This window comes from Dipodomys spectabilis, unplaced genomic scaffold (assembly GCF_019054845.1).
Source record: "Dipodomys spectabilis isolate Male_0828 unplaced genomic scaffold, ASM1905484v1 ptg000262l, whole genome shotgun sequence".
NCBI lineage: Eukaryota > Metazoa > Chordata > Mammalia > Rodentia > Heteromyidae > Dipodomys > Dipodomys spectabilis.
Genome location: NW_024870939.1, coordinates 3,530,039 through 3,550,976, shown reverse-complemented (window position 1 = coordinate 3,550,976; position 20,938 = coordinate 3,530,039). Strand labels below are relative to the sequence as shown.

General features: G+C 49.0%; 2 protein-coding genes across 2 annotated transcripts; both read left to right on the top strand.

Moving 5' to 3' along the window:
- Positions 1 to 4,180: 4,180 nt before the first annotated feature.
- On the top strand, positions 4,181 to 5,929 carry Lbx2 (ladybird homeobox 2). Its single transcript, XM_042699749.1, has 2 exons — positions 4,181 to 4,445; positions 5,410 to 5,929. Exons 1-2 carry the CDS (start codon positions 4,241 to 4,243, stop codon positions 5,793 to 5,795), a joined length of 591 nt encoding a protein of 196 aa, XP_042555683.1. The 5' UTR covers positions 4,181 to 4,240; the 3' UTR covers positions 5,796 to 5,929.
- A 5,174-nt stretch (positions 5,930 to 11,103) lies between these two features.
- Positions 11,104 to 20,192, top strand: Ccdc142 (coiled-coil domain containing 142). The gene is made up of 9 exons (XM_042699747.1): positions 11,104 to 12,453; positions 12,717 to 12,803; positions 12,882 to 13,031; positions 13,154 to 13,284; positions 13,358 to 13,471; positions 18,587 to 18,701; positions 18,897 to 19,074; positions 19,173 to 19,372; positions 19,508 to 20,192. Exons 1-9 carry the CDS (start codon positions 11,376 to 11,378, stop codon positions 19,762 to 19,764), a joined length of 2,310 nt encoding a protein of 769 aa, XP_042555681.1. The 5' UTR covers positions 11,104 to 11,375; the 3' UTR covers positions 19,765 to 20,192.
- The last annotated feature ends 746 nt before the right edge of the window (positions 20,193 to 20,938 follow it).

The following is a 20,938-nucleotide window of genomic DNA, read 5'->3' as shown; positions in this document are numbered from 1 at the left end:
CCACCAAGGAAGGGAAAGTAAAGAGACTAAAAGTACTGAGAACTTTTGAGTAGGTGGGGTAGGTGTTGGGAACCCCAGTGTCCTCACCACGGAGACTGGGCACAATTCCCAGTACTGGGCACAATTCCCCAGTACTGGGTCTCTAAAACTTGACATGCTCCTCCCACTGCTGAGGGCCGGTGCTTGGTGCTTCGCTTGCTACTTCCAGGACCTCCTTCCCCCTACCCAGAATGCGATCTGCTTCTTGCACCTCTGAGGCAAGACCATAACCTAGTGACAACCACATCTGACTTAAAGGTTAAATGCTGGACGCAGGGAAAACTGAGCGTTAAGCTTTGGGTTGAGGCTTTTAATGACACATGGCTTGAGGCTAAGGAGCAGCTGAAGGCAGTCCTGTTAGGATCTGGCGTGAAACAGGATCTGGCATGAAACCCTGGGTCTCCTCACTCCAGCTGGGCTCTGCCCTACTCCACCGCCTTCGTTTTGTCTTTCAGCGCCGCTGTGGGGTCTCCCAGGGTAGCTGATGTTGGTCAGCTTCGGACTCAGTGCGGGCTGCCCCTAGCCTGCAGGTCCATTTTCCCTCCTCACGGTAACCCCAAAGTCACTTGGGTCTTAGTGTCTTCATTGGATAAACCACGCCCACGATTCTCATGGGCTGGCTCCGGTCCCGGAATTCAGCAGAATGCAGTGCTTTGGAGTCCAAAGATTTGGCTGCGTGGAGGTTCGGCCTCCCGTGTTCACCTGCAGAGTAAAGTCCTGGGTTCAGCTTGGCCAGTCTCTCCCAAGCCTTTGGGAAGAGGGGAAGGACCTGGGAAAAAAGGATTTTCCTAGAACTGTGAGCAGATAGGGCCTGATTGCGCAGCCGCTCCTGGGCTCCTAGCCAACACACCCCGGTTCCACTGAGTGCCAGAGCCCTTTGTGAACTGGAGGACAGGCTGGAAAGAACTCACAACCCACCGATCCAAAACCAAAGTAAAAATGGAAGAGTCTAAGTCCAGCCACTCCTCAGTAACACTTTCTGAAAGAGAAATTCGAGGAAATATGCTAGATAGTCTGACACCCTGCCCACCCTTCTCTCCAGGATATTCTTCCCTAAATTCCCATTTCCCTCTCACTCTAATTCATGGATTTTGTGTAAGAGTGAGACAGGGAAGGGTAAACGGGTCTATGAGATTTCTCTTGTCCTTGACACCTATTCTGAGGGTCTCCAGTCGATCCCTTTGTACCCAAAATTTAGAAGAATGGGTTGGAGACTCAGACTTTAAAAGGTGGTTTATTGAGCAGACCATGGGGGTGGAGCGAGCTGTACTGGGCCTGGGTAAATGGGTGTGGGGCAATGGAAAGGGGGGGCATGGGGGAGGAGAAGAATGGGAAAAGCTGTGATAAGGGGAGTCCTGACTAAAGATTGGCATTTGAGGATCATTGCAAGGCATGGGGGTTTTCAAACCTCAAAGTGTCTGAAGGGGCAAACAGAGGAGAATGGGGAGGTTGGAGACATGAGAGATTGTCCTAGATGGATGGGGGAGGCTGTGGTGAAACACTAGTCAGGTAGATCTCCCAAGAAGGATCTATGACAGGGACAGCTGAATCTGCCCATGGGAGGTACGGCTGGAAGAGGCACGTTAGGACGTTAGGTACCCAGGAGCTTCTGCGCTCCCCAGCTGGGTTTCTGGGGGAGTCTGTTAGGCAGTTGAGGGCCCCCCTCTCTCAAACCCAGAACTGAAGTTTAATCTCTTAATCTCCCTCATTAATCACTCATGCTCCTCTACCCCTCTCTGCGGATCCAGTTTCCCCCTAGCTCGTTCCAGACGCTTCACTAGGGGAAAAAGCCCCCTTCTGTGGCCCCAGGATAGTCTGGGTGAGTCCCTGGCTGATGGAATGACCTTGGTAAGGCCTCTGTTGTCTGAGGCATCCTCCCTTTATTAGTCTCCACTTTTCCTCTCCCCCGAATCTCTGTCTGAGAACCATCCAATCCCATTACCTGAGCCTGGTTGCAGAGAGAGAAGGTAATTAGCCTAGGTGGAAGTGGAGGAAGGCAGAGGCCCATTAGGAGAGCCCCAAGCTCCTTACAGACATACTGGAATAATTGAGAGCAGAGGTAGAAATGCACATAAAAAAGCCATATACTGGATGCATGAGGAAAGATTGCAGTGTCTGTTTGGTGACATACATGCCAGGGAAGCAGTAGGGCTGTTCCTGCTGCCTCCTGGGATCTGCTTTAATTGCAGATTAACTGAAACCACAAGCATAGTGAGGGCTGAGTGCTGAGGCCTGCAGGAGGAGTCTCTCTCCTGCCCTCCCCTTGCCCCTCAACATTAATAACCAATTAACAAGGTCCTGAGGCAGCTCAGCTTTCCACAGTGGCCTGGCTCTGCTCTCTGACCCAGCAATGGCCCATCAAGCCTCAAGTATATTGTCCAGGCTGTCATCAGGAAACTGCTTGATGGTTTAGGTATCTGGGAACTGGGGGTGTCACTACTAAGGAGACTCCCCACTATAAATGTACTCTGTCAAAGAGTCTTTGAGCCTAGACACCTAGGATCTTCTAAGCCCTATTTGGTCCCCCAACTACTTCCTCAGGGAATGGACAGGTGGAATATAGAAAGGCACTACACAAATAGTGGGATATGCAAAGATGAGTCTACAGGTTTGGTGACATAATGGATAATCCAGGAGTGGACTGGTCCTTTAAGGAAGAAAAAAAACTATTTTAAATCAAAAATTGATTTCAGGCTGGGAATGTGGCTTAGTGGTAGAGTGCTTGCCTAGCATACATGAAGCCCTAGGTTCGATTCCTCAGTATCACATAAACAGAAAAAGCCGGAAGTGGCACTGTAGCTCAAGTGGTAGAATGGTAACCTTGTGCAAAAAGAAGCCCAGAGACAGCACCCAGGCCCTAAGTTTAAGCCCCAGGTCTGGAGGAAAAAAAAAAAAAAAGATTTCTGTCTTAGCAGTAAAACAGCACCTTCTTTGAAAGTGGTAGGGCTTCTATAACTGTAGGCTGTGAAGCCTCCAGCTATCTGAGGTGGGATAGAGGAAGGAAACCCACCACCTCATTGGGCCTCCACTGCCCCTTCCTCTCTGTACTGTCCTAGAGCTGCCTTTTTTCTACATAGGAAGAGCCTGGGGTGCTCATCCAGGCGTAAGCTTAGGACCAAAATAAGTGTGGGAGAAAGGGGAGAGAGATGGAACACAACATAAGAACAAAAAGACCAGGCCTCAGAATTTGTGCCTCAGCTGGCAGAGATGTTTCTCCCAAGATGTAGTTGGTTCTGTTAAATCAGTCCTCCATAGCGAGTGACCCTATACTGGTTAGAAGCGCTGATTCCCTTTGGCCTCCTCTGAACCTTAGGCTGAAGAAATGATACCTGAACTCTGGGAGCTTAATAAAAAGACAGAGATTCACTGATGGACCAATATAGTGAGCAGGAGGCCCTCAATGGAGGCCAGTCCTCATTGGCAACAACCTCTCCTGAGCAATAGTGACAATTTAGGACTCTCCATGTCACTTCTCCTGAGACCAGGTTTCTGGCAGTGTCTCAACATGTTCTTATTTAGAGACCTCTAAGCTATAGTAGGGCATAGTCTATTCCACTTCACCCCGCTTCCTTATGCATTTTTGCAGTCCCTTTGCCTGGCTGGGTCTTCCTAAGTCTCTTGCTGCCCACCTCCCCCTGTCCCCTAGACCTGATCACTTCCAGCCAGCAGGATCTCTTTTAAGTGTTTTCCACAGAAGTTGATGGAGATGAGGGGACCAGTTTAGAAGACAGGTCCTAGCTGAGATTGGGAATTATAACACAATCAGCCCTGATCAGATTCCTTGGAACTTTGCAAATCTCCAGCAGTTGAGGCCAAGGGAAAGCAATTTTATGCCCAGGAGTTGATAAGCCAGTCAGGAGTCTGTGTCCTAGGTAGATTAGAGTCTAGGAGTATGGGCCCTGTTTCAATATGCCCCGAGCTACTTCTCACAGTAAAGAGCAACCAGCTTCTTTTTCCACGCCTTTCCACCCCAGGAAAGCAAGGCTACCCAGACATCTACGGACTTCAGACTCACTGAGGCTCTTGGGGGAGGGGGCGGGGAGGGAGCAATTGGAGTGTAGAAGGAGGGGCACACGGGGCTGATCCTGGCGCTAGGGGCGGGTCTGAGGCAAGGGGCCCAAATGGGGAGGAGAGCCCTGGGGGTCCAGGCTGTGGAGCCAAGCTCAGCGGGGGCAGCTGGACCACCACATCAGGGCGGGCCATGAGCTCGGGACGCCAGCCCCTGACACCCTTCAGCATCGCAGACATTCTAGGCCCACGCCTGGTCCCCAGAGCACCTTCTGGGCCACAGCTTCCTGAGTCCTGCTTGGATCCCCATCCCAGGTCACCGCTGTGGGCACTAGAAGAGCTGACTAGTAAAACTTTCCTCCGACTTGACGGGCAGCGCGCTCCGCAGCCTTCTGAAGGTACAGCACTGGCAAGATCGCGAACTCTTTAACTTGGCAGACTCTCCATTTCTCTTTCCTTGCTTCTCAGTCCCAAACCTTCTTCTCTCTCTGACCAGATCCCCTTTATCCAACCCTGTCCTCAGTCCACGTGTTAAGAGACCCATCTCTGCCTCCTGGCTGATAGCTCCCACACTCCCTAGTCACACCAAGGAATCAACAGTCCCCTCCCGGGCGTGGGTTAGGCGGCGCGGTTGGTGGGTTGGTGGTGGTTGCTGTACGAGGGACAATCTCAATAGAAAATGGCCCGGGAGGAGACAAAAGGCTTGAGTTCTGGTAAACAAATGAGCTGGAGCACCAAGTGAGAAAACTGCGGGTGAAGACGAGGCTCCAGTCTCTGCAGACTCCTGAGTCCCGTTCCTAGGCACTTTGTTCTTAAGGAGGGTGCCAGAACGGAGCATTCGTTGGGGGACGTGGGACGGGGGCACTCTACATCTTTCCTGGTCGACAGTATTTTCACCATCTCCCCTTTGAGCTCAGAGAGAGATGGCCCGAGTTTCACTAAGGAAGCGCCAATTGAGTGTCCTACACGACTTAGAGAGACCACAACCGAGGTCCTTCGCCGGGCTAGGACCGACCGAGGTCCTACTCTGGCTAGCAGCACCCCTAACCTGTTTCGCCTGCTTAGCCCGGGGCTCTGACAGGACTGACCCTTCACCCGATCTCCTCCCCTCCCCAGCCGTCCCACCTACCCTTCATCCTCGCCCGCCCCAGCAGTGGTCCCTCGGCTGAGTCCAGCGGATGTACTGCCGTGGGTGGCTGCGCTTTGTGTCCCCTGTCCACGCTGGACTGGAGTCTGTGCACCCCAGTGAGGCACAGTGGTTCTTTCTGGTCCTGGCGTCCTCCCTCTTTCCCGACTCACTGGCCTGACCCTAGGCTCCAGCTTTTCCTCCCAGCCTGATTCTCGCTCTGTTCGTTCCCACAGGCAGGGCGGTCCAGGAAGCCCTGAGGGCGGGCCCGGCCAGCCGAAGGAAGCGTAAATCGCGCACGGCATTCACCGCGCAGCAGGTGTTGGAGCTGGAGCGGCAATTTGTCTTCCAGAAGTATTTAGCACCCTCGGAACGGGATGGACTGGCTGCGAGACTTGGCCTGGCCAATGCGCAGGTCGTCACTTGGTTCCAGAACCGCCGCGCCAAGCTCAAGCGGGACGTAGAGGAAATGCGCGCTGATGTGGCCTCGCTCTGCTCCTTGTCCCCGGGAGTCCTGTGCCAATTAACACTGCCCAAAGGCGCTCCGAGTCCTAGCCTCGCCACCACCGGGCCTGATTCTGGACCCCATCTATCCGAGGAAGAGATACAGGTGGACGATTGAAGGTGATGATAGCGTCTGACAGCCCTCTGGGGTCCTAGATGTCTCTGTGCCCTGCACTTTGTGCTGGAGGGTTTTAAGGTGGAGGGAAGATCTACCCAGGCCTGTTCTGGCACAAGTCCGGATTGTTGAGAATAAAGTCGATGCTTCCCAGAAAGATGCCTCGGTCCTGGTGCCCTAAGCCCAAACCAGCAAAATCTGCTTACTGAGAAATTGGGTGGTGGCATTGTGCCCAGTGCTTAAAATATGGTTTCATTTAACCCTCAGAGCAAATCCACAAGGTAGGTATATAATTATGCCCACTTAACAAAGGAAGAACAATGGGGTCAGTATTCGACCTAGGGCACAACCTAGTTCCTATTATCTTCACCAGACTGGGTCTCCAGACTGAGTCTCCGGACCCCCACTCCATCCCCCTCCTATTCCCCTGCCCAAGCAATGGCATCCAGCCAGCCTTGTCTTCCTTAGGCTCTTACTGGGTGGAGAGGAAAAGCATAGGCTGGCCTTAGTCCCTTTATTACCTTCTGAACACTGACTCTCTGGAACCTTTCCAGTAGGTCATGGATGGTCCTGTTTATCCTATACTTCTGTTTTAGCACTGTGTGAAAGATCTACATTTGGGGGTGGCAGTGGGCCAGAATGGTGGGTCACCTACTTTCTAGTTCTTTTTTTTTTCTTTTGTCGGTTGTAGGGCCTGAACTCTGGGCCTGGGTGCTGTCCCTCAGCTCTTCAGCTCAAGGCTAGTGCTCTACCACTTGAGCCACAGCACCACTTCTGGCTTTTTCCTGCTTATGTGGTACTGAGGTATTGAACTCTGGGCCTCATGCATGCAAGGCAAGCACTCTACCACTGAGCCACCTTCCCAGCATCCATGAGATTCTTATCTCCAATAAACTACTCGGAAAAAGCTGGAAGTGACATTATGGCTCAAGGGGTGGAGCTCTAGCCTTGAGCACAAAGAGGCTCAGGGACAGCATTCAAGCCCTGAGTTCAAGGTCAGGACTGACACACAAAGAAAGAAAGAAAGGAAGAAAGAAAGAAAGAGAAAGAAAGAAATCTTACTATAATTAATGTATGCTAATGTAACAAGAAAGAAAAGAAAAACAACTATAACCAGAAACATGTCTCACCCAAATGGACTTGAATGGATATCTACTTTGGTAGAACAGCATACATCATGACCACCTGGGAGACTTATTGAAACACAAATTGTCTGGCCTTACTCCCATGTTTTCTGGTTTGATTTAGAAGTCCTGGCATGACGCTTGAGTATTTGCACTTTTCATAGGTTCCTGAGTGATGCTGATGCCATTAATCCAGAAACTATATTTGGGATATCTATAGTCCAAAAACTCTATAGATTTTATGAATTAAGCAGTGATTCACTTATATTTCTCTCACAGATACACAGTAAAATTTTAGGCAAAAAATTATTTATTTGGCACTTTTTTTTTTTTTTTTTTGTCAGTCAGGGGGCCTGAATTCTGGGCCTGGGCGCTGTCCCTCAGCTCTTTGGCTCAAGGCTAGCACTCTACCACTTGAACCACAGCACCACTTCCAGCTTTTTCTGATTATGTGGTGGTGAGGAATCAAACCCAGGGCTTCATGCATGCAAGGCAAGCACTGTGCCGCTGAGTCGCCTTTCCCAGCCCTTGACACCCATTTTATACCGACATTTTTGGAGTTTTCTCACATTCTTTTTCAGTCCTCACACCATCCCTGTGAGGTAGAGTTTGCCTCCATTTCATGGATGGAGGAACTGAGGCTTATATGTTGAGAGATCTGCCAAGGCACCGAGCTAGTAATGGCAGACTTCATCTTGTAACACAGTATTTTTTTTCTTTTTTTCTTTTTCTTACCAGTCCTGGGGCTTAAACTCGGGGCCTGGGTGCTGTCCCTGAGCTGCTTTTTGATCAAGGCTCGCACTCTACCACTTGAGTCACAATACTACTTCTGGCTTTTTCTGTGTATGTGGTACTACGCAATTAAACTCAGGGCTTCATGCATGCTAGGCAAGCATTTTACCACTAAGTTACATTCCCATCCTCTGTAGCACAGTATTTAAGGGGTCTAAATCATAAGCAACAAAAAGCATTTGGAAAGTCCTATACAAGAAATCTTTGCTGGGAAGGTGGCTCAGTGGTAGAGTGCTTGCCTTGCATGCATGAGGCCCTGGGTTGATTCCTAAGCACCATATAAGAAGAAAAAGCTGGAAGTGGCATTGTGGCTCAAGTGGTAGAGCGCTAGCTTTGAGCTGAGAGCTGAGGGACAGCACCCAAACCCAGAGATCAGCAAAACAAAACAAAGAAATCTTTTAACATTTCCTATCTTTAGGTACAAATCATATTGGGTAAGACCCACTGGGCATCAAGAAACATTTATCCCTTACATTGTAAATATGTGTGAAAATGTCACAGTGGAATGCCTCCCCATATATCTTGTATAATTAATATATAGGCATATAAAATTTTAAAATGAAAAAAAGAATCATTTCTATTCATGACTGATTCCTGTGGGGAAAGCACTGGGGTGAGCATAGAGGCGGGGCTAAAAGTTCCCTACAGATCCTGCAATTATATAACCTGAGAGTCCCAGGCAGACCAGGGAGAACCCAGACAGGGGAAGCTGCCAGGGTTTTAGAGGAAAAAAAACAAAAGGAGATCATGATTCTTACACAGAAGTAAAAAGGTTTTACACTCTTGCTTAGCTTTTTCACTCAAGTCTGGTGCTCTACCATTTGAGCCACATCTCCACTTCTGGCTTTTTGGTGGTTAACTGGAGATAAAAGTCCCATAGACTTTCCTTTCTGGGCTGGCTCTGAATCTTGCTCTTCAGATCTCAGCTTCCTGAATAGTTAGGATTACAGGTGTGAGCCACAGGTGCTCAACTTTTCTCACTATGTCTTGTCTCATCTGAAATAACCAGTTCAAAGTCTTATCACTCCTCAAAGCTGTCTCAGTCCTTTCATCTTTGATGATCACTGCCCTCTCACATAGTCCTGGTGGTCCAGACACAATTTAGAACCTTATTATCCATTTGTTTTTATTGCTCTCCTAACTGGCAGGGCAATATGGAATTAAAAAGTACGATGCTAGAGGGGAGCCACTTGCATCTCAGTTTTGACTTGTCAGTGACTAGATGTTTTGTTTGTTTGATTTTGTGCTAGTTCTAGGGCTTGAACTCAAGGCCCCAGTGTTGTCCCTGAGGGTTTTTTTTGTTGTTGTTGTTGTTTTTTCCCCTCAAGGCTAATGCTCTACCACTTGAGCTGGGGCTCCACTTCTGGTCCCTTTTTTAATGGTTAATTGGAGTAAGAGTTTCACATAGTTTCCTTCCTGAGATGGCTTTGTATGACAATCCTCAGATCTCAGCCTCCTCAGCAGCTAGAATTACAAGTATGAGCCACCAGCACCCAGTAAGATGTTTTATTTTAGAGAAATCATTTAACTTCATTGGACTTTGAACTTACACACTAACAGATGAGGCAAGATTCCTAAAGGCTTGACCTACACATTGTGACTTTCTTCTCTTTCAGTTTTCTTTTCTGTTTCCTTCCTTTTCTCCTTCCTTCCCTCCTTCCCTTCCTTCTCTTCCTTCTCTTCTTTTTATATCAGGAACTCAACCCAGGACTTCACTCATTCTAACACCCCACCTCCATACTCTGTGATTCAGAGCAATTTTAGTGAGTGTTAGCTTCAGAGGATAGGAACACTTCCCTGTGTTGACCAAGGCCACATATAATCTGATCTCCCAATAGATTTGAGTTTTCTTTGACCCTCTTGTAAGCCTCCTCCAGCCATAGTAGTGTCCTTTGAAGTTCCTACAACACAGAATCACCTAAGTACTTTTGTACTTGTTATTTCCTCTGCCTGGAATGCTGTTTCTCCTAGCCAATAGCTTACTCCTTAAGAACTCTACTTAAATGTCACTTTCTCAGGAAAACCTTCTTCAATACTCCTTTGAAAAAGAGAAACTACTCAACTCCATTAAATGCTCTTTATCCTCCATCTTGCTTTTCCTTTGTTCCTCAGATATCTGACATACTATACTGTTTATCTGTTGACTTGCTGCCTCCCACTAGATACTTTCAATTCCTGGAATAGAAGGATTTCACTCACACACACACACACACACACACACACACACACACACACATTTATTCCCATCCCATTTTCTTAGTGTCTACAACAGTTTTTTGTACATAGCTGGTGCTAGATGCTAGTCCAACAGAAACAAAGCCAGGACTCTATCTGAAGAGCCTTATTGGCCCAGTGAGTTCCGGCTTTGTCATGATGGGAGTGAACTTGATCTGGGCAATGATCCTAGTTCACTTGAGTGGAGATATTGTAGGTATATAATGTTCAGTTAGCAGATCATTACAAGCGTGCATGTTGGAAGAATGAGGCTTTAAATGAAGCCAGAGGCAGGGGTGTAACAGGAATATAGAGGGCCTTATTTTAAGAGCTGGGGGATAGAGTTCAAGTGATAGAACTAGATGCGAGGACCTAAGTTCAACCCCTCCCCCCAATATTAGTGACTAGGTGAGGTGAATAAAGGGAGGATTACAAAAGTATTCAGTTTTTAATTAAGCAACTAGATAGAAGTTTGTGTTATGAACTAGAAGAAAAGCAACCAATTTGCAAAGATGATAAATTAACTTTTGGATTTGTTGAAAATGAGGTTCTACACATGACTAAGAAGCAGCTGAAGTTCAGCTCCTAAGCTCCCCAAATCTGCTCCCCTGTCTCGACAAATGCCCTGTCACCTACTCGGGGGCATCCAAATCCCAGTTGTCCTCACTATCCTGCCCTCTTTCCCCCAAACCGTCGTCCCCATTCCTCAATTCTCAACTCGGCGTTCCTCGTCTGCTCGAGCATCTATTACATCAAGATTCTCCTATGGGCCCCACGTTTGCCTTAGATCCTTAAGAGTAATCTCGAAGCTACTCCTCTCCAAAGCCCCCCAGAGCCTTGGGTAGCGCCAGCGGGAGGGTGTGAAGGGGGTGGGACGAGTTCCGCACAGCTGATGAGAAGAGAGCGTGAACCACAAGACTAGCAGTCCTCAGGACCAAATGTCTAGCAGAGCTGGGGAACAGCAGCGCCCCACCCTCACCACCCCAGCGGGCAGCCAGGCCACAGGGACAGTCTGCAGGAAAGGAGGGTGGGGCCGAGTCAGAACTGGGGACATGGACTTGTACTCTCCACCTTCCTCCCGAAGCATGAACTCCCACTGCAACTGTCCAGACCGCAATAGACTTTAAGTGGAGATGCCTGTCCTCCTGGGACCCCTGAGTCTCGCTCTCCTATTTATCTAGTTGGATTCGCCCCTCTGTCCACGGCGACCCGACCCGACAGGGAAAAACCTACCATTTCCTACCCGCGGGGTAGGGCTGGGCGAGGGAGTGTGGTTGGAACTAGAGCGGCGGCCATGTTTGTTTGGGGCAGAAGCCGCGACTACGGAGGTTGAGAGGGTCCAAGAGAGTCCCGAATGAAGAGTTCTTGAGAAGGGGCGGAGCTCGCGGCCACGGCGGGCGTGGAGCGGAGGGTAGTTTCAGTCGTTGAGGTTCATTTCCAGCTCGGGGCCCCCATGGCCCAGGCGTCTCGTCCTGGTGGTCTTCTGCCTCCACTCGCTAACGTGCCCTCCCTGTCGGCCCGACCGGGGGACGCCAGGGAGCAGCAGTGGGAGGGCAGGAGGGCGGGCGCCCTCCGCCGGGAGGTACGTGGCGGGTGGGGGCTGCCGCCGGGGGCTGCCAGGGGGAGCGCCCCCTGCCCGGATGCTCGGATTGGCGCAGCTCCCGGAGGGCCGCCGCGGTGGCTGCCGCGGGCCGCCGCGGATGAGGACCGCGGCGCGGAGGCTGCGGACTGCCGGGGAGAGCCCGCGGCCGGCGGCCCGCTGCCCCCGGCTCTGCAGCGCCTGAGGGCGGTGTTGCTGCGGCTGCACCGCGAGCGGGAGCAGCTCCTCCAGGCCCGGGACTGCGCCCGCCACCTCCAGGGGGTCGTGAGTCTCCTGAGGGCCTTGTCCCCCCGCGCGCCTGCCCGCGGGCCCGGGCCTTTGCCTCAGCTGTGCCGCGACTTGCAGCTGCACCCTTTCCGTGGTACGATCCCCGGAGTTGGCCTTCGGGACCCTGTTGAGCCGCGACTCCTGGCGCGCCCCCTGGGACTCGCCGTCCAGCGCCTGGATGCAGTCATCGAAATGCAGCTTCGTGCTCTCGGTCGGGCACCCGCCTGCCTAGGACGGACGTCCCAATTCGCCGAATTGGAGCTGGCGCTTCCCGTCTACTACAGACTACTGGAAAACGTCCTGAGCCACCTCCCCGGGGCAGCGCGCCCATTTCCCCTGACCCGTGTGTTGTGCCTCCTGACCCGGGAGCGGGGTTGCCAGGTGGCTAGTCTGCTGGAGGAGGCACTCAGGGGATCTGACGGGCAGAACAGGCTCCGCAGGTGGTGCCAGGAGGAGCAGGAGCTGCTACCAGAGCTTCTGAGTTTAATAGGGAATCTGTCAAGTCTAGATAGCAGTGGACCGGGGCTTGGAGAGAAAGGATTCCTGGGGAGCCAATACTGGACACTACTGTGGGCAGCATGTGCTCAGCGTCTGGACCTACATCTGGGACCCTGGAGGGACCCCAAAGCAGTAGCAGAACAGTTGAGTCAGGCATTGGGTCAGGGTAAGTGATGGACCTGGGTGGGCATTTGGGAGGGCTGGTGTCTCTTCCGTCTCCTGAGTCAGCCTACTCACCTGCCGGCCTGACAACAGAAGCAGGTCTTATAGATGGAATAGTTCCTGGGTTCAGACTACAGCCTTGTACACTTTCAAGGCAAAGTCTTGCTTTCCACCAGTCTTGAGTCCTAGAGGATCCATCATTGAATGGAAAGGGGCGATGGAAAGGGAGTCCCTGTTTTCAAGCTCCAGAGTCATTTCTCCCACTAGCATATCTGCCTCAGGAATGTGAAAAGGAACTGGCCTCAATGTGTCACAGACTACTTCATCAGTCTCTGATCTGGACCTGGGACCAAGGTGAGAAGACTGGGACACTGGGAGTGTTACACTTTACAAGTTGCGCCTCTGCTTCATTCTATATCCTCTTATCCTCAGGTTTCTGCCGGGCGTTGGGATCAACCCTTAGGAATCAGAGCAGTCCTGTCTCAGCAGCTGGTACCCCTGAACTGTTGGAGAAGCTCTTTCCTCCTCTCTTGGATGTCCTTCAAGAACCTAGGTCGGGATTGATCCTTCAACAGTCTCTAGGTGAGAGGGCGGCCTGGAATGGGGCAAAGGGGAACAAAACAATTGAGTATATTCCCTAATTCTGTTCTGAAGTCATCCTCCTCCCAAAAGACCCCTAAGATACTCTGCTGCTACCCTCATAGGTCCTGTACCTATTGCCCTGGGACTCTGTACCCTGCAGACTACCTTGCTCTGGTTTTTGGGCAGAGCTCAGCAGCACCTGACAGCGTGGTGCCCAGGTTCCTTCCTGCTCCTGATCCAAAAGGACTTACCAGTGAGTGCCTAGGGAGTTGAGAGGGGAGCACCCTAGGCTGGGCTGAGCCCTCACTCCAGCTTTCCATCCAAAGCCTCTATTGCATGAAGTGGAAGCTCTGGCTAACCTGACCTCAGAAGAAAGCTTAGTTCTAGAGCTGGAGCAGCATCTGGGCCTGGAGATTCAGAAGCTAACCGCACAGATAAAGGTGAGCACAAGACCCCTGACAATTGCAATTTAAGATCCTGCTGTTTGCTAACTTAGAGGAAGAGAATTGGGATAGACAGAGTGGAACATCTTAGTGATTTGAAGTCTCCTTGGAGATTTATCTTCTCTTGCTCTGTTAATTTGTGTTTGTTTGCTTTTCTGGAACTGGGGCTTGAACTCAAAAGGGCCTGGAAAGTAAGTGTGTGTGTGTATGTGCCTATGTGCATGTGCATGTGCAAACATGCACCAGTACTGGGGCTTGAACTCGGGGCCTTATATTCTTGCTTGGCTTTTTTGCTTCAGGATGGCTTTACTACTTGAGCCACACCTCCATTTCTGGCTTTTTGCTCGTTGATTTGAGATAAGAGTCTCACTGATTTATATATCCAGGTTTGTTTCAAACTTTGATCCTCAGATGTCAGCCTCCTGAGTAGCTAGGGTTAAAGACATGAACCACCAGCACCCACCTAGGGCCTGCAGTTTTTTCTGTACTTTTTGTTGGTCATGGGGCTTGAACATAGGGCCTGGGCACTGCCCCTAAGCTCTTTTTGCTCATGGCTAGTACTCTACCACTTTGAGCCACAGTTCCACTTCTGGTTTTTGAGTGTTTACTTGGAGATAAGAGTCTCACAGGGAGTTTTTCTCCATGGGCTGGCTTCAAACTGTGATTTTCAGATCTCAGCCTCCTGAGTAGCTAGGATTACAGGCATGAGCTACCAGTGCCTGGTGTTCTGGACTTTTGCTACTCATATCTAGTGCTTTAACACTCGAGTCACACTTCCACTTTCAATTTTTTGCTGGTTAATTGGAGATAAGAGTCTCTAGGATTTGTCTGCTTGAGAAATTCTTAGATCTCATCTCTGTTGAGTACAAACTATGGAAAAATTCTAAATACAAATATATACTAGGGGCTGGGAAGGTGGCTCAGTGGTAGAGTGCTTGCCTTGCATGCCTGAGGCCCTGGGTTCGATTTCCCAGCACCACATAAGCAAAAAGAAAAAAGCCGGAAGTGGTGCTGTGGCTCAAGTGGTAGAGCGCTAGCCTTGAGCTGAAGAGCTGAGAGACAGCGCCCAGGCCCAGAGTTCAGGCCCCACGACCGGACCCCTCCAAAAAAAAAAAAGAAAAAAACCCACAAATATATACTAATATACCCCACTAACACAGCATTACATTAACAGTTATTGACTTACCAACTTTGTTTCACTTTTAGGCCCATCCCCTTTCCTCCACACTACTAAATTCTCTTGTGTTGTTAATAGCCACTAACAGTCATGCTCAGACTCATTATTTCATTTAAGGTTGCAAAGGGTTGATATTCTGATTCTATCCTCTCTTCTTCATTAGTTGGGTTATGCCTATACACAGAAATGTGTCCTTAATAATTTGGCTACATGCAGTACATGTTGTAGAGAAAAGTAGGTTTAATGAGTATATCTTTCCTCCTTTTCCTACCAATGTTCACTACAATGTTTCTACTCTCTTTAAATGTTTAATTTGTACTTTTGTTAAAGTACTACATGTCCATTGCTTAAAAAGTTAAAATAGGGCTGGCAGCTTAGTGGTAGAGTGCTTGCCTAGCCTGCATGAAGCCCAGGGTCAATTCCTCAGTACCACATTGACAGAAAAAGCTGGAAGTAGCACTGTGGCAAAAGAAGCTCTGAGACAGCGACCCAAGCCCTGAATTCAAGCCCCAGTTCTGGCAAAAAAATAGAAAAGTTAAAATACACTCCTGACTTTGGAGGAGGAGGTAGGAAGATGACAAGTTTGAGGCCAGCATAGCCAAAATTGGCGAGACCCTGTCTCAAAAAAAAAAAAAAGCAGGGGCTGGGAAGGTGGCTCAGTGGTAGAGTGCATGAGGCCCTGGGTTCGATTCCTCAGCACCACATAATCAGAAAAGGCCAGAAGTGGTGCCGTGGCTCAAGTGGTAGAGCGCTAGCCTTGAGCTGAAGAGCTGAGGGACAGTGCCCAGGCCCAGAGTTCAGGCCTCATGACCTACAAAAAAAAAAACAAAACAGGTGTTGGGGTTGTGGCTCAAAGGGTAAGGCATTTGCCTAGCATGCTGTAGGCCCTGGATCCAATCCCCAGTACCACTTCTCCCGCCCCCAAAAAGTGAAATACAGCTGGGAATGTAGTTCAGTAGTAGACTACCTACCATTTATGAAACTTTAAGTTCAATCCCCAATACTAGAAAAAAAAAAAAACTGGGCTGGGAAGGTGGCTCAGTAGTAGAGCGCTTGCCTTGCATGCTCGAGACCCTGGGTTCGATTCCTCAGCACCACATAAGCAAAAAGAAAAAAAAGCCAGAAGTGGCACTGTGGCTCAAGTGGTAGTGCGCTAGCCTTGAGCTGAAGAGCTGAGGGACAGCACCCAGGCCCAGAATTCAGGCCCCATGACCGGACCCCCCAAAAAAAAGAAAAAAAAAAAAGTTAGGAAGGCTTCTTTGCCAGTATTGGGGCTTGAACTCAGGGCCCTATACTCTCACTCGGGTTTTTCTGCTCATAGATGGCGCTCTACCACTTGAACCACACCTCCACTTATGATCTTTTACTGGAAAATTGGAGATAGAATCCCATGGACTTTTCTTGGTAGTTGGAGTGAGAACAGAACAAGAAGGGGGGCTGGGAAGGTGGCTCAGTGGTAGAGCGCTTGCCTTGCATGCATGAGGCCCTGGGTTCGATTCCTTAGCACCACATAAGCAAAAAGAAAAAAGCCAGAAGTGGCGCTGTGGCTCAAGTGGAAGAGCACTAGCCTTGAACTGAAGAGCTGAGGGACAGTGCCCAGGCCCAGAGTTCAGGCCCCACGACTGGACCCCCCCCCCAAAAAAAAAAAAAAAAAAAACACAAGTGGGAAAGGGAGAATGTGCTTCCCATATGAACTAAATACTATGCAATGTTCTTCACACATCTTGCTTCTCTTCCTGGCAATTGTACAGTTGAGCTTTTGCTCATAGTACTTCAGTACATATGGCCCTAGGACAACAAAGAAGAATCAGATGTGATTTTTCTCTCAAGCTAAACTATAAGGTCCCAGATGGTATGGAAGCAGTCTTATTCTGTGTACCTTGTACTAGAGTATTTAGCATGGAGGTTGCTAACAGACATCTAGTGGCAAAGGATAATTTACTAGACAGACAGACAGAAAGAAAGGAACAAAGAAAGAAAGGAAGGAAGGAAGGAAGGAAGAAAGGAAGGAAGGAAGGAGGAAATCTGATATGCTGGAGAAGTAAAATTTAGATTTAAACTAAAAACAGTTGTTGATAGCTGTTCTAAAAAGTCACATGGGCTCCTATATCTCCACTACCACCACCACCCCCAGCCTTTCACAGGACTTCTTTTTTGGTTCCACAGCATCTACATTTTCCTTTTTCTTCTCCCCTCTTTTACTCCCCTCCTCACTTTTGTTTTAAGGTAGGATCTTGCTATGTAGCCCAGGTTGCAGTTAAATTTACTTTGTAGCCTAGACTGGCCTAGAATACACCATCTTCTGCCTCAGTCTCCTCAGTGCTAGATTGTAGGTATATGCCACTATACTTGGCTTACATTTTCTTTCCAGAGCTGCTGCAATTTGCCTTATCTCTCTAGGTTCTTTTCTTCTGAGATAGGCTGTAGAGCGAGACCCTCTTTATTGCTGTCTTCTCTCCCTGCAAAAACAACCCACTAACAAGCCAAATCAACAAACAAAACTTTTTTGCTTTGCGAGTCCTGGGGCTTGAACTCTGGGCCTGGGCGCTGTCCTTCAGCTCTTCAGCTCAAGGCTAGTGCTCTACCATGTGAGCCACTTTCGATTTTACAGGTGTGAGCCACAGGTACCTGGCCTCAAAACTTTTCTTTTTTTTTGTGCAGGTCCTAGGGCTTGAACTTAGGGCCTAGGCTCTGTCCCTGAGACTCTCTGTGCTCAAGACTAGAACTCTACCACTTGAGCCACAGCACCACTTTGGCTTTTCTGTTTATATGGTACTGAGGAATTGAACCCAGGGCTTCATGAATGCTAGGCAAGCACTCTACCACTAAGCCACATTCCTAGACCAAAATATATATATTTTTAATGTAACTTTTCTTGTATTCTGGGTTATGTTGCTCTGTAGAAATGGTAGTAGGTGGTCAAGAATCTTTAATGAAAGGACTTCCCTTTTTCCCCTCAGCCTCTGTCCATCTGTCTGCCTTTTAACACTGGAAAATATTTTGTGTACACCAACACTAGGGCTTGAATTCAGGGCCTGAGCATTGTTCCTTAGCATTTTTGCTTGATGCTGGCACTATGCCACTTGAACCATGCCTCTACTTCTGGCTTTTTGTTGGTTGACTGGAGATAATAGTCTTATGGAAGTTAGGTACTGTGTGGCTCATACCTGTAATCCTACTCAGGAGGCTGAGATCTGAGGATCTCAGTTCAAAGCCAGCCTGGGAAGGAAAGTCTGTGAGACTTTTATCTCCAATTAACTACCAGAAAACAGGAAGTGGAGCTGTGGCTCAAAGTGGTAGAGGTAGCCTTGAGTAAAAGAGCTCAGAGTCAGCACCCAGGACCTGAGTTCAAGCCCCACAACTGACAAAGTCTCATGGATTTCCTGCCCATGCTTGGTTTGAACCTGAATCATCAGATCTCAGCCTCTTCAGTAGGTAGAATTACAGGCATGAGCCACCTGTATCCAACTGGGAAAAACTTTTTTTTGGAAAAAATTTTAAACTATGGTTGTAGATGGTGGTGGCAGGACATCTCTTTTTCCCCCTCTAAAGTCCCTATAGAATAAAATTAATTTTATTAATTTATGGAGAATTTTCCATCCACCGGATCAAAGCTGAGAAGAACAGGCTAATCCTAAAGCAATTGTTCATAATTTAGGTCAGAACACTTGGAAAACTCAAAACAATGGCATCTTTCATAAGAAAATTCCCATGCCCACACAGTTATGCATGTAATTCTAGGGTTTATGGACACCAAGTTGAATATCTCAAAGGACCTTTTTTTTTTTTTGGTTACTGGGATTGGACATAGGACCTGGCACTTGCTAGACAATTGCTTTACCACTTGAACCATGGCCCTTAACTCTAGAAAAGCATTATAATTTGACAAGTCTCTTAACAGATAAGATCATTTTACATTCTTCCTATCCCCACAGCTCCTGCCTGAAGAGTCATTAAGTATCTTTTATCAAGAATGTCATAAACAAGCCACACAGGGCTTCAAGCTCCACATGCCACGGGGCCGATACTGGAGACTCCATCTCTGTCCTGGTAACTTCTCATTACAGTGACTCCTTTCCAGGGAGGGAGGAGAGTAAGAGTGACCCAACCTCTCCAAATCCTGGCTCCACATTACTGTCTCCATCCTTGACCTTACCTTCTGTGCCCTCCCCTCCTGATAGCCAACTCTCTTCTCCCAAACCCTCCATAGCCTCACTTCCTGTCCTTTTTCTTCTCTCACTCCAGAACTTCCCAGTGCTCCTAGTGAGTATGCTGGGGTGGTGGTCCGCTCTGTACTGGAACCTATATTGCAAGGATTGCAGGGATTGCCGCCACAAGCCCAGGCTCCTGTCCTCAGTCATGCACTGACAGCCATACTGGGTGCTTGGCTTGACTACATCCTCACCCATGGGATCCGGTTCAGGTGGGGAGAAAAGAGGAATGAATGAAACTGGAAAATGGGAGGGGATATGGAGGTTTGGAGGCCAGAGGCAGGTGGTCACATTGTACTTGGAAATTCAGCCTGCAGGGGGCACTGCAGCTCAAACAAGACTTTGGAGTGGTCAAGGAGTTGCTAGAAGAGGAGCAGTGGGGCCTGTCTCTGGAGCTTCGCCAGACTCTGCTCATGCTTGGCATCTTCCAGCAGCTAGATGGGGCGCTGCTGTGTCTTTTACAGCAGCCCCTGCCCAAGAATAGAGTCCACAGGAGGCACTCCTGTTGCTGTGAGTCATCTCCCCAGTCCACATTCTCCTCACCCCTCTTTCACTGCTTTAAGTAACCCACAGCCCAGACTCATCACTGCTCTGTCTTTAGCACTTAATCTATCAGCCATCTGCTTTCCACTCCTCCCTTACCAGGTGTTTGTCATGAGGTCCAGACGACAGAATTGCCCCACAGCAGCCTCAACAGTCTGGAGAGCTTGGAGCCCCCTCTTCGGCTTGGAGCACCCACAGCCCATACAACTCAGCTATTAAGCAACTTGGGAGGAAGGGGACCTAACCCTGAGGTTTACCTGGTGGGAAATCAGCAGGCTTGGCTCGCCCTGAGGCACCACCAGCACCCTCGTTGGCACCTGCCTTTTCTTTCCTGCCTGGGAACCAGTGTGGAATCCTAACAAGCCTAGGTCCAAAAGTTCCACATCCTGGCTGGAAAAGCCCAGATATATGGAACTGAAGGACTCTAGAATTGGGAGCATGGAAGAAAGCATACGTAAACTACACAGAATCTAGACTTTTAAGAACGTACAATCCAGAGTAAAAGGCAAAACCATAACCTGGAACCTGAAAGGTCAGCATCTTTGGGAGGCTCAAACCTGGTTTCCCCTCAATGACAGCATCTCAGAGCAAGAAGTGGGAGGAGGGATAGAAGGTTGGATCTTAGGAGACAAAGAAAAAGGGGAAAATGAATAAAAACTAGAGAGGCCAAATAGTGCTTTCTCTTAAGTCCTAAGAGCCAGGCTAAAAAGTGAATTTGTGGGGAACTACACAGGTGGAATAAGCAAATAAGGAATACACGTAGAACAGTCTCCAGGCCTGTCTTATCCTAGTACTGCCCTTCTCATTATTTATTATTTTTAATTGAGTATTAGGAGCTGGGCGCTGGTGGCTCATGCCTGTAATCCTAGCTATTCAGGAGGCTGAGATCTGAGGATCACAGTTCAAAGCCCCCAGGCAGGAAAGTCTGTAGACTCTTAATCTCCAGTTCACCACCAGAAAAATGGATGTGGTGTTGTGGTTCAAGTGGTAGAGTGCTCACCTTGAGCTGAAGAGCTGAGGGACAGCGCCCATGCCCAGAGTTCAAGCCCCATGACCAACCAAAAAGAATATTGGGCTGGGGGCATTGCTCAATTCTTAACAAATACTAGGCCCTGAGTTCAAATCCTCTTATCAGAATAATCATCATCACTAAAAAAAAATTAGACTGGAGCTGGGCACTAGTGATTCACACCTGTAATCGTAGCTACTCAGGAGGCTGAGACCTGAGGATTGAGGTTCAAAGCCAGCTCAAGCAGGAAAAGTCTAATTATTTCTTAATTAACCAGCAGATACCTGGAAGTTGGCCTGGCACCGGTGGCTCATACTTGTACTCTATGTTTGTAATCCTAGCTATTCAAGAGGCTGAGGTCTTATCTCCAATTAACCACCAGAAAACCAGAAGTGCAGCTGAGGCTCAAAGTGGTAGACAGCCATGAGTCCAGGACGGGGTGGGGAGGGGTTGGGAGACAAAAAACTGGAAGTGGAGATGCGGCCAGCCTGAGTGAAAAAGCCAAGCAAAGAGCACTAGGTTCT